Source organism: Patiria miniata, unplaced genomic scaffold, assembly GCF_015706575.1.
Source record: "Patiria miniata isolate m_02_andy unplaced genomic scaffold, ASM1570657v1 HiC_scaffold_28, whole genome shotgun sequence".
NCBI lineage: Eukaryota > Metazoa > Echinodermata > Asteroidea > Valvatida > Asterinidae > Patiria > Patiria miniata.
In genome coordinates this window covers 1,123,972-1,141,895 of record NW_024037067.1, presented here as the reverse complement: position 1 = coordinate 1,141,895, position 17,924 = coordinate 1,123,972, and the positions used below count along the sequence as shown (strand labels likewise).

At 42.5% G+C, this 17,924-nt stretch overlaps 1 protein-coding gene across 2 annotated transcripts in view; it reads left to right on the top strand.

The window, feature by feature from the left end:
• LOC119734997 (regulator of G-protein signaling 9-like) overlaps window positions 1–17,924 on the top strand; it is a 67,291-nt gene that overhangs the window by 1,339 nt on the left and 48,028 nt on the right. For both annotated transcript variants that reach the window (XM_038208667.1, XM_038208666.1), the window contains exons 2-3: window positions 11,134–11,230; window positions 15,883–16,098. In XM_038208667.1, the coding sequence (XP_038064595.1) occupies window positions 11,134–11,230; window positions 15,883–16,098 (313 nt within the window). The remainder of the gene's footprint in view (window positions 1–11,133; window positions 11,231–15,882; window positions 16,099–17,924) is intronic.

Here is a 17,924-nt window from a genome sequence, read left to right as displayed (position 1 = left end):
TCCAACACGGCCGCCCTCGAATTTACTAAGGAAATTCGAATTAATACTTACCAACAGGAACTGTTACTAACAGGAACTTTGGACGAATGCCTGAAAAGTTAAACTGGAAGAACAAATACAAAAAAACACACTAACTTTACCTTTTGCGGGCTCACCTAGGGTACCAGTCTGAAGGGAACCCTGCACTGTGTGAGCACTATGTTGGCTGCGTTGGGCAGGACTCCGGGTTCATGTTTACCCAATCTGACTAGTCGGGCTACTGGACGCTCATACTCACGACCACCTACCTTAACACGAACAGCCCTGACGCGGTCGTCACTGGATGGGAGTAGTTCAGAAACTTTACCAACTGGCCATTGGGACCTAGTGAGCTGGGGATCAACGATCATTACAACTTCTCCAACTGCAAGATTTCCTACTTCCTGTTGCCACTTTTGGCGTACTTGCATGGCAGGCAGGTAGGAACGAATGAATTGACGCCAAAACTGGTCGGCCAAAATCTGACTGTGACGCCAACTGCGTCGTCCCCTTAAATCAGACTCATCATACAGAACCATTGGTAAGGCAGGGTCCCGCCGCCCCATCAACAACATGTTGGGGGTGACTGGATCGGCATCAGCAATATCTGTGGAGGCATAACCTAATGGTTTGGAGTTCATCATACCTTCGACTTCGACTAAGAGGGTATGTAGTACAGGCTCAAAAACTGTACGGTCTTGCAGCACAGCCCGTAGAGCCCCCTTCACAGAACGAACTTCTCGCTCCCAAGTTCCACCAAAATGGGGAGCGTTAGGAGGGTTAAATCGAAAGCGAACCTTGTACTTGGAGAGTTTCTGCACCATAGCTGGTTCCATCTCCTCCTTCGTCTGTAGAGCGTAAGTAGGCAACTGCGCCATAGAGTTTCTCAGAGGCATCACAGAACACATGGAGACTCCTTTTTGCACTGCCAGTGTCAACCTGAAACGGAGTGTAGCAACGCGGAAGCCGAACCAAAGGAATATGTTGTAGTTCTGAACACCATTCTTGCCACCTGTTTTGGATATCTACACTAGTCACCTCTTCATCCCAATCGAGTTTGGACATCCATAACTCCTGAACAATCAACTTTGCCCTGGCCGTGAAAGGGGCAATGTCACCAAGGGGTTCAAACTGACTCGCTAGCAACCTGAGCGCAGTTCGCTTGGTGAGCGGTCCAAGCTGAGGAAGTTTGGCTGGGTGATATAACTCATCACTTCTGCAATCCCAGTGAAGTCCTAATGCTGGTTCCGGATCCCCATCCCACTGATCTAGGGAGAGGGACCGAACATGACGATCAGATCGGGCCTCTTGTGGCAAGTGCTCGACTGCTTCTGTATGGCTACTGGCGTACTTTACCATCTGGAAGCCAGCTTCCTGCAGGCACTGGCGTGTACTGTTGACCAGGTTCCTGGCTTGCTCGACAGTATCCCTACTCGCCAGCTGGTTGTCAACATAGGTTTCTTGTTCGATTGTGTCCCGAACAAGAGGGTACTGTTGGTTGAAATCCCTGGCATGCTTTTGCAGAGCAAACGTTGCACAACACGGGCTGCAGGCAGCACCAAATGGCAAGACCACCCATTCAACAACTACCCATTTTTCTGAGGCTTCATCCCACCACAAGAACCTGAATGCCCGTCGTTCAGAAGGGGACAACCTGATCTGATGAAACATGGCAGTTATATCCCCAGAGACTGCCACTCTTCGTTGTCTGAAACGCAGGAGTACTTCCAACAATGATGGACCCAGTGTTGGACCTGCCAACAACACCTCATTCAAATTCTGGCCAGCAAAAGTGAAAGAGCAGTTGAAAACCAACCGATGTTTGCCGCTGCTGTAGACGACATGATATGGTATGTACCACCCCTGCAGTGCATCAGGCGTCAAGTCCTCCACTGGGCCGAGGCATTGAACATGTCCTTGGTCTCTCAACTTCTGCATATATGTCCGACAATATTCGGCCATGGCTGGGTTGGCTATCATCTTCCTCCGGTGGGAGCGTGCCAATGCACGAACAGATTCTGGGGTACCGGATGGAAGTTCTCTCCCTGACTTCTTCAGCAATGGCGTTTGAAGGCGTTGAACCCCATCTACCTTCACACGTTCTGTGTTTTCCTCAAGAATTTTGATTGCAAGTTTGTCCTCCTTGGAGCGGGTTACCTCCTTTGTGTTGACATGTGGCAACTTATCGATGGTCATGAACCGATCCATCATACGGTGGAGCTGGTGCTCTGGGTCTTGACACGCAGTGAACAAAATTTGCTTGCTCTCAGGAATGGTTCCGGAATACTGCAAACCCTGTCTGCCCTGAACCGTCCAGCCGAAGAGTGTGTTCACTGCTACTGGGGACCTCATCTTGGGCCCAGTGCGTACTTCAGTGGAGAGGGTCAACTCAATGTTGTCAGCCCCGATTAACACTGCTGGTTTTACTCGATCCGCAGAGAACAGAGGCAGATCCTCAGATGTGGCCACTTGGATTGCAACCTGTCAGCTGAAACACTGTAGTCAGTCAACTGAATGTTGTCGGCGGTGAACGCACATGTGATCAGGAACTGCTGGCCGGGATCTCCTCGGGCTGACACTGCAAAGTCAACACATTTGCCTGCCCAGTTGGTGTCTCCCATGACAGTCTCAACTCTTAGAGTTTCTTCCTTCCCTGGAATGTTCAACATTTTTGCAGCCCAAGGGACAATCATGGTTCTCTCTGCACACTCATCAAGTACCCCAAAGGTGTTTAACTCCCCCTCCGGTCCATACAGAGTGAGTGGAACTGTCTTTATTAAGACATCCCGTTCATAGTCAAGACTCAGGGTTTTAGTACCAACCCCTGTGCAGAGCGCAGCACCCTTTGGTTTTGCAGCTGACTTCGTAGCCACATCATGTAGGCTGCTTCGGTGATCACCCTCACACTCCTTGCACCTTTTAGGGAATTGGCAATCTTTTCCATGTTTCTTGCCACACTTGAAGCATCTGTCATTTTCTTTCAGCCACTTCATCTTTTGCTCCAGATTCAACTTGAGGAATCTGTCACACGTCTCCAGATAATGGCCTGATTCACTGACCTGGCAGAACAGACATGTTGCCCTCTTGGCCGCCCAGTCTGCTGACCCATTGCTACCAATCTTAGCTCTATCTGGCTGGGGTGAGTTTGTCTTGGCTACGTATGTCCCCGCAGACGGCGGAGCACCAAATGCAGGTTTTCTTGGTGGTTGTCGGTGACTGTTGCCATATTGTTGCTTTTGGACTGAACCCTTACTTGACTTGACCTTCTGTGACTTCTCCAAAAGAATAAGCCCAACGGGACCACTCTTCCTTTCCAGCCATTCACTGAGATGCTCTACGGTGTACGTCAATCCACGATCTCGATGCCACATCTTCGACAAAAAATCTGTATGCAGCCGTGCTGGGAGTTTACTTGCTAACTCTACAGCATACTTATGGTGCCTGAGCTCCACCTCAAAGCCCAATTTCTTGGACGTCTGAATCATCGTGGCAACCTCATCGGAAAAATCTCGCAAGCCTGCCCAATCACTGTTTGAAAGTTGGGAATACGTTTCCAGCTGGCTCAGCAAACCTTGAACAACCCTTCCTGGTTCTCCAAACACCTTCTGGAATTGCTTCATCGTTGTCGAATAAGCGTCGTCCCCGAGGACAAGATTTCTATCTGCAATCGCCAAGGGACGCCCACCCAGATGACCACGCAAATAAGCGAATTTGGTAGCCTCTGGTAAACCACACTCTGATCTGTTCATGATACTGTCCCAAAGAGACCTGAAGGTGACATATTGTTTCACATTGTGCTCGTCGTTGAACTTGGGAATGTCGAGCTTCGGTAGACTGTCCCTCAGCATACCATACCCATAGGTAAGTGGTGCAGGAACACTTGGAACCGGAGCTGGACTTGATCTGGCTTGGGAAGTGGAGACCATGCTGGACTCGTGGTCGTTCTTTCTGCAAATGCAATCACAGTCATTTTTAGATGGGGTGCCAGCACGACTCGAATCACTCAGGTTGGGATTAGCTGGTTTAATACAACCAGACTCATCCTGCTGTGAGTGTTCCGGTGACCTTGGCAACTTGTTACCTGCCGGCAGGGCCGGGTTACGATGATCATTCTCACCTCCTGGCATCTGGGAATTGGCGGGTGATGAGATGATCCCCAACTTGGCACTCGGTAGGACACTGGGAAGCCGCCCATCTACAGCAGGCTGTGGAGAGACTGAGGTAACTACAACAGTAGGAGTGAAAGGGACTGACATTGGATTAAGTACCGAAGGCACTGACCTGAAGTTAGTATTCGCTGCCCCTACATCGCCATACAGATATGCGGAATTCGACGCGCGCTGCACCAGCGTGACGGATGCTGGTGGGCAAGCAAGGGTATAGCTCGCTGGATGCAATCTCGGCATAGCTGTTGAGGAAGTTATCCCAAGGAAATCGGTAACCGTACCCCCCACTTTAGTCACTGAACCATGATTTGATTGAACTGATCCACTGAAACTCATACTTACGGGTTCACCAGATGTTGCTAAAATGGGCTCAATGTTGGGGGTATCATCGCCTACAGCCTCAGAATGGTCACGATCAGAAGCTACACTGTCATTAACCCAGTTCAAAGTTCTGCTCCTACGGTTACTCTCAAGAAGTTCCCTCTGCTGGAGGTCTGTATCCTGTGTCTCGAGTTCCTGAAGGAGCAAATCGGATTCAAGCTGGCTTTCTGCCTTCCTGAGCTCGAAGTCAATTTGACGCATATGCTCTTCATCTTCGAGACTGGCTAACCTTTGGCTTGCTTCACGCTGAATTGCCTCTCGACGAATCCTTGCTCGTTCGTTCTCGGCTGCTCTAGCCAGCACCAGAAGCTTTTGACGAGACTGCTGCTCAGCCAACTGTCGTGCAAGTTCTGATGGGGAGCGTGAGGTGACTGACCTTGAACTCCTACCACTACGTGATGGAGTTGGTCTTCTCGAATCCATAGGTCGCGCAAGGTGAGAAGCGTCATCATGTAGGTGGCTGACAGAGCTTTGGAGGAGGGGTAGACCAGGCGTCAGCGGCAAGGTACTGATTGCTGCGGAATCACCATCCACGACTGCGGTGGTTCCAAATGGTGCCGTTGAAACGACTGCTTGATCCACGGGGGCACTGGTAGACACCAACGACATGACGATCTATCACAGAGACAGTCAGGTTGTCCAAATAATCCGGCTCGAAGGACCAAATTTTGTAGAGTTAACAGCGGTTGGGACTTATTTGGGCATGACGTCTCTGACAAGTCCGGTTAGGCACTTGCGATCTAGTGGGTGTGTACTCGGGGGGTGTTACTGCTGGCTGATATTAAGATGGGATGACAATGAAGACTGAGACACCAGATGGTATTCACTGAACAGTACACCTTCTGAATTTATTATAAACTCTTCCAGATGCACACAAGAGAATAGCTGATAACAACAGACAGTTGTTGATGGTGGTGCCTACAGTTCACCGTGTCACTTACTTGCTTGCTTATGCTGTTAATGAAGTAAACAATAAACAACAGTTATAATTCAAACCTGTAACTTCTTATGATTAAAATGGAGACATGGACCCAGTTAAGTTATAAAATGCCCTCTTGACTGTAATATTAGGAACCCCTATTAAACTGAGGAATATAACCCAGATCGATGGTTCTCTGATTGAATTATCATTTAACCCCTTATAATCCCCCCTGATACTTTAACATGATTAAACACGTGACAAATCCACCATATCGCCCCCAATACCTGAACCATATAGTGAAGAGTAAAGTAGCCCATCGGTAAAATAAACATGCAATTAAAGTCCCTAAAATACGAGTTTCATGGATCTGTTCTGTTCCCCAAAGTGACTACGATTTGCTATAACTATTACAATAAGTATCTTACCCAGTCAGTCAACGATGGCCCCGTTTAGGACATACAAATATTGAATGATTTTGAGGACGAATTGGGAATTCCTCAACATGGCAGCGGGGAAAGCTGGCGCGAAAGCAGCTGCATGCTGAACAGCGCCCTCTCGCTGGCGGCACGAGCGCCCTCTCGCATTGCTGAGCGTAAGTTCCAACATGGACCCTACAAATTTCGCCTTTTTTTTAACATTCAGACATGGTCTGAATGTTAAAAACTGATTGTTTGTAGTGCCAGACCATGTCCGAATGTTTAAAAAAGGCAATTTGTAGGGTTGAAGTTACTCGGACTAGGCCTGTCCTTAGCCACGTTCACGGGTCTAGGCTAGCTCTACTGAGTGGAGCGTTGAATTACGGGTACCCCTCCATACAAACGTTTGTATGGAGGGGTACCCGTAATTCAACGCTCCACTCAGTAGAGCTAGGTCTAGGCCTACCTAGGCCCTAGTAGTACTTTGGTGATTGTGTAGACCTTTACACTTACAGGCCCCGTTTCTGTAAGCTCTCTTAAGCCGACACATTTTTTACTGTTCTAAAGGCTAATCGTTCATAAACCATTTTGTATTTAAACTTAAAGTAGGGCCTACTGTGAAACGGTCCTGCTTTTTTCTGCTCTTGTTCCTGTACTTCCTTGATCTGTGCATGGTCATAATTTAAACAAGTACACATTATGAGATATTAAATTACCCCATCGAACCAAAGCAAATGTGTGGCTTGGTGGTTTAACATGTTTAAAGGGAGAGCGCTTAAAGGGAGGACTTCCTTATCCAACCTCCAGTTCCCTAGGTTCCCCAAGGTTTTCCAGTGTCTGAGCTTTTTAAATGGGCTGAGCTACAATCACGAATATTGGCTTAATGCAGAGAGGTCACTGAGCCAAGCCCACAGACTCATTAAGAATTAGTCAATGTCACCAAAGGATTAACAGCCCAGTGGCCAACAGGATGAACAATAGCCAGCTTAATCTTCCCCTGCCAGCTGTAGTTAAGTGATTATTGGATTAAAGCATCTACCCATAAAAGCCTTTTTAACAAGTTAGAGAACTGCCTAGTTGGTTTAAGGATTGCTATTCTTTGTTTAGGCCCTACCTCTGGAACTTCAGACATCCCTGAGACAGGTACTATTAGGCCCCCTAGATGGACAAAGTTCTGACACACTGGTCACAAAAACATCCAAATGTTGCTCATGTTCAGTGCAGTGCCGGTACAAGAGCGAAAACAATTGGGGACCGGTTCATGGTAAAATAGTGCTGCCTTTTTTAACAAACTTGTGCGAGTGCATAATAAGTTCTGGTCATGTTGCAAAAACCTTGCATGAAAGTCTTGCATGAAATCGCTCAAACTGATCCCTGCCAGAGCCAAAAAAATGCGACGCGGAAAAATATGATGCCAATGGCACACATGGAACACCATTCTTTTGGTCAATTTTCAGGACAGACAGACTGACCGACCAGCAAGTGACATGTAGAAGCTCCTGCCAGAGCTTATTATAAAGGTTTTGGAAGCCACATATTTTGGTGTCAATTGACAGTCCAGTATAGTAGGCCTAAAGTAAATCTGAGCTCATAGCCGTTTTAATTTTCAAAATTGGATAATGAATCACTGAGATATAACCTTTACAAAATTCGTCTTGAAGGTACTTTTTGGATCAATTCTCTGTGATGAAACTTGGCATGAAACTTGGCATGAAACTTTGCCTTGTTTACAGACCCTTTTGTGAGGTAAACAATTTCACAATTAAATCAATTACCATTTATTCAGACAGTCTAGGATAAGGAATACAATGTCCATTTATGTATGCACGCCTAGGGAATGCCCCAGTTCAGATGAGGGGATATCAAATTGGAACCTTTGCGAGCTTGATCACTAGTTACCATGGAAATAACTATATGGAGGTGTATCCTCGACCCTCCATTATCTGCGCAGGTAACGCTTGCAAGCATACACGCGCACGTTGTCACACACAAATTGAAGGTAAATGCGTAGAAAAAGGACCGCGTAGCTTTAGGGGGTCTGACGATTATATGTTTGTCATGAGTTGACATCTATGAAACTAAACAGTGTTTTTCAAATGATTGTAAATTACATTTGTTTTCTACTTTCTGTATGTAAACTGAGTTGTAAACAAATTATGAGTTAACAAATTAAAATGGTCAGTGCTCTTTAAACAAATTGGGGGGGGGGGCAGTAAACTTGATTATGTTAGCTCTTGCACAGGTGGTGACTTGTCTAGGTTTGCCATGTACCATGGTTGCCATTGTTACTGATCTAAAAACTCGGTACTAGTCAACAATAATACTGGTAGGCCTATATGGGTGTTTTTTTGTCGGCAAAAATCAAGTTTTCTTTGCCTAAACATATCAGGCACATATTCCCTCAGGGCCCAAATCATGGTCCTGCGATCAAATGCAATGCATTGTGGGAATCAAACTTTGCTGCCTGCGACACCAAGAGCCATTTTCTAATTGACACCGTTTTTTTGCTTGTTTGTTTGCATGTTTCTTTATTTTCATAAAGCTACAATCAAAAATATTGTTTGAAATTAGTTAGTGGACTGGATCTGACTTGAAGGCCTACCATTTTGTACACATGTACATCAGGAAACAGTACTGATGAAATTTCCACATTGATCCAGACATTTTTTCAAGTTCCAATTCTCCTCTTATTTCTGGAGTTGACAGGTCCTGTGCGAATGACAATTCGTGGATAGCCTCATTGTATAGTACTTTACATACTCTCATAATTATTGTGGAAGTAAAAGTGACAGATCGAGAGTCTCTGTTTTTCCAACACATGTTTACGGGTGTACCCATAAGCAAGTGTTATGCATGTATGTGTGTATAAAAAATAGCCAATAGATATAAAAGAGTCAATGCCGTTGTATAATCTAAATCGTTTGTCCTCCTGATGTTTGAAATTTGTTTTTGATGTCATTGTTTTCCTAACTTTTCACTAGGGAAGCAACATTGTAGGTCTGGGGATGTTACAGAACCAGGTTGGTGTACATGTATGGTCCGAAGACAGTGTGATAGTTACCAGGGTGAAATGGCCCTGAGGCTGTTAGCAAACACTGATCATAGTGATAATCCAGTTATCTTATAAAGATAGTCATGATACCCAAAGGGACAGAGGGGATTTAAATTAGACCACAAGGACAGTAGGGCTAGGACAAATGTCTAGTATCTAAAAAATATCTGACCTGTAAAAAAAGCACCTTGCTTGAAGTTGCTGCCATTGTTTGCAGCGTACAATGTACACTGTATGTATATGCATCATGTACTACATTTATGCAGAGTTAAGGTACATAATATGCTCATGTAGTATGTATACATCATGTGCATGAATAGTGACTGATACAAATGGAACAAATGTGTTAATGTGGACCTAATTTCCATGCTTACAATTACATACAGTATACATGTGTGTCTACAATCATCATTCACCAGCAAAAGAAATTTTGCTGACCCGGTTAGAACAAGTTCCTGAGTTACAATGATGAGGCTCCTAATGCTAACCTTGCCTGCAGTTGACTCAATCTATAAATGCATCATGGACGATCTGCAGTCTGCTGTGCTGTCCCCTGTGTAACCTTAGCAACAGGTGGTTAATAACTAACTCACCATGGCAACAGATTTTGCTTTGATGGGCGTCTCTTTCGCTCCTGTAACAAAGAAGACACTTTAAATGTAGTAAAGCTTGATGGATAGCTGGCAAGATACTTGGTCATGTAATATTTTCTATAGCAATATTATAGTACATGTATGTAGATGCTAGTGTTTATGTCAAATTTGTGACAACATGTAAGTTAACAGGTACATGTACGTTGTGCACATGTATGCATGTGGTTCTGTACTAATAGGCCTACTGTACATCGGGAACCAGTATTTCAGTGGAAAGAAGGCTTAAAATTGAATAATTTCATGTGTGCATGTACATGAATTGTATGAATTTCCGCTATCCCATGTTGCTTGAAAATGGTGAATACATGTGAAATTGATTTTTATATACATGTACATGTACATATGTATGTATTGTCTTCAGAAATCTGATAATATTTTGACTATAGATACATGTAGAAGGTGTTCCTTTGAGAACCCTGTACAAGACCTTTCTCGAGGTCGCCATCTTGATAATCAAAGCGAGGCATAACACAAACAAACATGGCGGCGTAAATAGTGTGTGCTGTGAATGGTGACTCTTGCAAAGTTTGACGTGAACTGACACATGCTGCAACACTCCTACTAATAATTTTACTCTGTGGACATAACAAAATCTGGATGTCAGTGGTGAAGTAAATTAATCCTGTGGGAGTTGTTTCCATAGGCACTGTTCATGATCTGTAAACCAAAAATGGGAAGAGTTCTGTTTTCCTTGGGAACACTGTGGCCATAATTGCTTCACAAACAATTCCCCCATGAACATGCAACTTGCATCTGGGTCATTTTATAAATTTAAGGTCAGCTGCAACAGCATGTCCCTGTTAAATTCCGGTACATACCATTATTTTGTTTCACCATTTGGGTTTCCTCATAAATGAAAATAGTAAACGAACCATTGACCTTTTTGTCATTTTACAGTGTTTTTTTTTGTAAAACGGTCAAACGGTAATAAGTCCCCAAAAAACAATTAAATCTTTTGTTGTTTTAAAAAAAACCGATTAAACAGTTACTGATAGTTACTTTATTTTTAGAGTGTTATTTTACAAAAACATGACAATGACAAAACAGTCAACAGTCTTGTCGACCATTTTTGGGTTCAGGTTTGGCAATCGAGTCACTGCCTGGGAAATTCTGAAAAGTGTGGTAACCATGTCACAAGTAGTGCGGCTTGCCAGGATACGACCATTGACATCCAGGCTGACTTTTTTTTTTCGCGGATGCGATCCACTACTCAGGCATGATGTTTAGCAGCATCTTCTACAACTACATGTACATGTACATGTATACAGATTCTGTTAGGATTAACCTCCATCATGAGGACGTAACAGTCCACAAGCCCCACCAACTGAATCGCAGTAGATGTGGGTCAGGATCACGCCAGGAATCATACCACGCAAACACCCTTGCCCACTGGCAAAAAATGCACCACAGACTGTTAACTATGACACTGAAATAAATAACATACATACTGATCAGACTTTGAAAAAGGACTTGACAAAAAGTTGTCCCGTAAAGTGAACTTTGTCTAATTTTGTACCATTTGCAGATAGAGAAAATAATCCGGGATATGCAGCACCATGACAGAGGGATCAAGACCAGATCACAGAAGGTGTTCCTGACATCCATCCCGTGTGCATTCACAGGTAACAAACTGTACACTGATGACAACCGAGTCCCCAAATTTGTGAGGCGTTCGGGCAAAATGAGACACAACTGGGTAGAGGTTAAAATGAGGGTTTGCAGACCTGTTTTAGTAAAAAAAAATGAGATTCTTCTTAATACAGCCGTATGGTTGCGAACGCCAAAGCATGCCGGTTGTTAAGGAAAGCTTATCCGATTACGTACTGAGATGCTGTAACAGAGCAATGAAATTCATGCCAAAAAACACGGCCTTTTGAACGTTGTGTTTCTCAGAAAATATGCTCCATATGATTGGAATGTTAACGGGAGACGAAATTCTGAACTTCATGTCAGTGAAAAAATTGCTGTCATCGATGCCGAAACGTCAGTACTGGTTACTGGTAAAGCTGACCTTCAAGTCTGGAAGATATCATTCGAAAACTTCCCCAAATCTATTTCTAGGAATCTACTCAAGTTGTTATCTCACGAGTAGTTGAACACTTACATGTATATCATCCAAGTACCGGTATATTCCAAATTTCAGCTTAATCTGTTGTTAGAAATTATGCTAGTTTTACACCTTGAACTATCTCCAATTTCGACAAGGTTTTTTTGCCAACCAAACCCACGTGCATATGGTTTTCAGCAAAGATCCTATAGCGTTGTAGGCGCTATGGTTGACTGATTTTGGCCCAGCAACACAATGACGAAATGCATATTAGCGTATTCATTAGCATCACTCGGCGTAACACTGTTCGTTGCACTTTAATCGGACAGTTGACAAGTTATGAATGTTTAAAGTTTTCATTTTTCGACCTGTCAAAAGGGCAAAATACTGAGAAAACGGTCGCCTTTAAAGTTTTAAGTTTTATAGTCCTGCAAATGAAAGATGCCAATTGGTTTTCCTTAAAAAAAATATATATTCCACAATTTTTATACTATTTCTTTAAAAGATGTGTAGTAGACATATCAAAGGTTAGAAATAACAATAAACTGAAAATCGAAAACATCACTCCATTTAGTTTTTGGCATTTTTTTTAACTATGGCCTGTGTCCAGTTCCGTCTTGTTTTTGCCAGAACGCCTCACATTTTACAACATTAAGGCTTTTTCACATTATCCGATATCTCCCTGTTGAAAGTGGGTCCAAGATTTCGGGAACCCTTTTCACACTAGCAAGTATTCAACACCGCTTCTACATGGGTCTTGCGCTCTACACAATAAAAATCCAACCCTGGTTGGGACCGGGGTTGAGAGGCCGTACTCCGGTAGAAAATTTGAAATACACGGCGGACCCGTGCACACACTAACGGTATTCCTCATCTAGGCATGTTGGATCATGACACCCATTTCCACTTTTGTTGAAGCTGTGTAAGGTGCAACGGTTAAGAAAAGGCTAAATGTATGCATGTAGAGTCGCAAGTGGTATGAGCCTTTGAAAGTATAAAGAGGGCCTTTTTTTTAGGTGCGAGCTTTTGAATTTGTTTTCACCTTTTACTATTGAATTTTCGTTTTAATTGAGTTAAAAAATTAAGAGTTTGATTTAATACCAGTATGTGTCCTTTCATTCGTGGTAAACCGGTCTTAAAACCTTAGTTTTGTTCGTAAACTCAACATTTTGAGCCTAACAAAATGGATAATTAAACTTTTCATTGTGTCATGGAAGATTTTGAAATTCACTTTTACAGTTCACTGATATCAATGGTAAAACCAGGAAATTTGATACCAGTTTTGGTGCATCATACATGTATATTTATATACAGTATTGAACCATTTCTCTGGTTGTATCTGAATTGCTTTATGGGGTGATATTGGTAAAATAAAAGATTGGTAATTTTAAGTTTAAAAGATTGAAAATTATCATTTTGAATTGAAGGGAAAAGGAAACAGTAGGGTAAAGGCTCCATTACTAAACATTCAGGCAGCATTTGAACATCTAACCTCACTAATGAACACATGTAAATCCGAAACATGAATCCTTTTTATGTCTTCACATGCTGTTTAAAAACCACCCTCGATTCAAATAGTGGGGTGTAAAAAGTCATTTATAAACAGATTATTCTAGACATTGCCTACAAACATGACAAAATAGTGTTTCCGTTCTTTTTTGTACTTTGGCCTTTACGGAAATTGCTCCATGTGTATTCAAAATGACAAACACGAACTGTTTGGCTAAACGTCAATTGCGCAGAACCTCATCTTTGGAAAGTGATCGTGGTCAATAATTATTAACTTGCTGAAAGCACCTGATTGACTAATTGGACTGAATGAAGCTGAAAGGCATGCAATGAAAGGCTTGGGTGGCTAGGTGGCTTGTGCGTAAATCGTTCGCCTCTCACCAAGGTGACCACGGTTCGAATCCTGGCAGCGGATCGCATTTGAGTAGAGTTGTGCGTTGGTTTTCTCCTGTGCCATGAGGGTTTTTCTCCGGGCCCTCCGGTTTTCCTCCCTCCGGAAAAATCAAACACTTTCGATCTCAGGCTGTGCTCCGTGGTCATATAGTCGTGTTCCCTAACGTGGCGCACTTCGAAGCTTACCCGACTTTCCTCATGTAGTGTTGCCAAACCTCTTTGTTGACAAATCTCAAATTCATGCAGTAAAATACTAGTACTTTTACATCATTAATGCTTGCTATTTAACCTCTGTGAACAATTTCGGTTTCAAACATTTTAATCCGAAATTCGAAAACGGTGGCGTCCGGAAATTGGGCACAAATTGGCGGAGTGTTCCCTAACGTGGTGCACTTAAATAAATCTCGGAAAATTCCAAATTAACATTTAAGAATTTCTGTAAACTTGATAAATTCTGATAAATCATTATTATTTCTACTTACATACCCAGCCAGATGTTTGTCAGAAAATTATTTTCTTATTTTTCGGGGCATTTTCAAAGGGTTCACTTTGCACTTGAAAATAAAATCGGAAAATCATGCCAAAATACATTTTTCTTTTAACTTTGTAACGGGTGAATAAACTCGCGATTTATGAACGGGAGTGTTTAGATCTTGATGAAATGTCACTTTCTGTGAAATTTCAGTTAAAACTTTTGCTCTAGCTAGGCGCTACAGGCGAAAAATCAAAGTGCGCCATGTTAGGGGCCGCGCCACGTTAGGGTACATCAACAATACATGTGTATGGGTCGATGTGGCCGGCAGCCATAGGTGCCTTTACGTGCCAGCGGCCCGACCACGTTGTAGCCACGTCCTTCGCAATTCAGCATCCAAGCTGCGAGTAAGGATAATTAGCTTCCCAAATTATTATTATTATTATTATTATTATTAATTCAAAAATCACCTCTGTTGACACTTGTAATACAGGTGTGTACACGTATTGGCAATTCCATGAGGAAGTGGACATCGCTGAAAAAATGGGGAAATTTTCTCTGGGAAAAATCCACCCCCCCCCAAAAAAAATGGTTTGACTTAATTAACAATACAGAGTTTACAAAAGACCCCCTCGAAATGTACACGCATGTAACGTGAGTTACCATGGGATTGCCCACATGTATGCAAGTTTGTTAATACAAATACCGGTACCAAACAACTGTACGTGCATAAATGACGAGTGGAGAGCCCTGTTCATGGGCGTATTATTTGAATAAATATGAAGCTTTCCCAGAAGTGAAATTTTCAATCACAACAACTTTTTTGTATCTAAAAATATATATTCTCAGTCTCTGTTTGTGTGCATGTATCCACAGTTGACATTGTACGTGTCTTTGCCTGGGCAAATCAAATCACAATATTATTGCAAGCTCTTGGTCAGCACTGACGGTAAAATGCTAATAACATTACGTTAATAAAGGGCTCACATTATTCAAAATTCCTATCTCCCTGACGGAATATTCCCTTGTGCAGGATATTACTTTTGTCTGAAAGAGTTATTGATTTTCAAAGGAATAAGAGTTACTCAAGTAGTGTTGTGCAGCCTGTGCTGTACACAAAAATTTTACATGATGAATTTCTTTGTTAAATCTGAAATCTGAGTGAATCTGATCATTTTCCAAATTACGCAAAATTGTGTAGTCTGAAAGGGTTGCAGCATATGGAGCTTCGTACATGTACGTGTACACGCTCACGTAGTTCCATCCATGTGTTTGATCCTTAAACCTGTGAACTTAATTGGTTTTATGGCTTTTGGACACCTCAGAACAAACTCACAAAGACAATAAATAATGATTGTTGGGAGAGTATCAGCATATTGAGGGATCCATTCCAGTTGATTTCAGAGGTTTCTAATTGTAGTAATCTAGGGTTTCCCGAATAAACAGAATATTTGAATATTCTATCAAGTATTCCAATAGCTTTTTGCTGGTTCAAATAACAAAAACTGGAAGAAAAACTGTACATAAATGCACACACACGACTGTTATGTTATTTTTTTTGTAAATTTGCAACACTTTATTGTCAGATGCCACCTGTTTTGTTGATGGCGGTTCATTGTTCCCATCTGTTTTGCAGGTTGAAGCCCTTGACAGTTATAAAATACTTACCACATACAGGTACAAACTCTCCAACGGCCTATATTATTGATCACCGCACGCAAAATTTAACCAGCGCGCATTGCGTCAAGGATCCACAACATCCATTTGTAACATCCTGTGCTACAAACTTTGCTGGTCTTGTGCCCATGAAACATTTACATTGTAATTATGCCGTAAGTTTTTTTTTGCCACAGGTTCGGAGCTGATCGAATGGATAATGGACAAGCTGCATGTTCACAATGCCATAGAGGCTGTCCACATCGGCAACCTCATCTGTCACTATGGCTACATCTTTCCTGTTCAAGAGGCCAAAGTGGTCTTACTGAAGGACGACTCGGCACTCTACCGGTTCCAGAGCCCTTACTTCTGGCCCTCACGGAGTAATTTGGATCCTGATAACACTGATTATGGTGAGTCATTGGGCATCTGCAGATCAGGATTTTTGTAAATTTCATTTGACCAACCAGCACTATTCTCCCAAGGAAACCAAGGGTGCTGCTAAGCATACAATTTTCTGGTCATAGAATCTTGATCCATTCCATAAAGACCACAAACAGTTAAGTAGGACTACTGATACAAATCACAAACATGGCAAAGAACATGCTAATCTCAGAGGCAGAAGCTTTGCAACAATAGAAATCTCCAAATGCATGAGTTACATGTACTGTGTCTTTGTCATGCAACGGGCGATAGTAAGCATTTTGGTGCTGTGAGGCACCGTAGCACTGTGAAGTTATCTCAAAATCAGCTGTAGTGGATCATACCGTATGGGCAATTCCATGGCAACTCATCTTACATTTGGATTGGGTTGCCCATCTGAACTCGGTGCTGTTATTCTATAAAATTGAAGCACCGAGGGTGGATTTTCAACAAAAATACACTTAACCATACTGCATCACTGCCACATCAAATGAAAGGTCTTGTTGTCCCATATTGATACCCCATTTGAAGCTGTTGATGCTTGTAGTTTTGAAGATTTAATGATTTTTTTCATTTTTTTCAGGTCCTGAAATTGTCAATATACTAATTGCAGAACATCATTAGGGCATGTCTGATTAGTCTACAAAGTGTTGATTTGGTCTTGTAATTCTGACAACATCTCGAGACATGCTGACACTAGATGTAGAGCTGTAGCTCTGGAGGCCCGTTCAATATAAGGATTATGAACATTAGGATTGAGTTATTTCACCAGAAGTGGGTCTTGTACAGCAGGAATTGCTCTCAGTTGCAGGCGTTCAACTTCTCCTTGGATCCGTTGATTTCCTCGTTTTTTTACCTCTCATGAATGCCATTACAAATTGAAAATACTGTACAAAGTCTTGTGTGCTTTGGAGTTTCCTTGTTTTTTTCTCAATTCCCAGTTGCATGCCTGCAGTTGGCAAGTGTACCAGGGGGAATTCAAGAGAAACAAAGGAAAAGACTAAGTATTTTGTAGAAGGGACATGTGTACGTGACTTGGCATGAAGCATTACATGTCCTCTACAGTAACGAAGTCTTCCCCTATCTTTTAGAAGACATACATTGTACCCCCATTACTAACTAGTACAAGTATGTACATGTACTTCTAATGCTTCCTAAAATTACTTCAAAGTATCAGCACAGAATATGTCACTTCATTTGAAAAAGAAAGGTGTAGGCCCTAACTGAAGACATACAGTTTTACTTTAACATACATTGTACAGTAGTACATGTATACTGATGTACACATACATGTATGTACTGTACATTTTCCTGAATGAATCTTTGCAAATACCAAAGCCAAAGGTGCAGCTCTGTACCTGTACGTGACAGGGCACAATAACAAAATGATAAAAATAAATTGCTCTTTTTCTTCTGAAGTAGCGTCAGAGAACCAGACTACAGAAACTACATTATTTTCCCTTGGTTTTCTAGCATCTGTGAACACAAAACCTTGAACCCAGGTCGGTATAACAATATCTGCGATAAAATACTCAACCCCCGCCATCCATTTCTGAAAACTACAGCAAAAGCAAATGTTGTACAAGTATCCTTTGATTAAAGAAGCAAAATAAAATAATAATAAACAAATTGGGTGGCATGGGTGGCTTGTGTCGCCTCTCACCACTGTGGCCCTGGTTCGAATCCCGTCCGCGGACCATACATGTACATGTACCGTACATGCCATACATGAGTAGAGTTGTGTGTTGGTTTTCTCCTGTGACACAAGGTTTTTTTCTCCGGGCCCTCTGGTTTTCCTCCCTCCAGAAAATTTCAA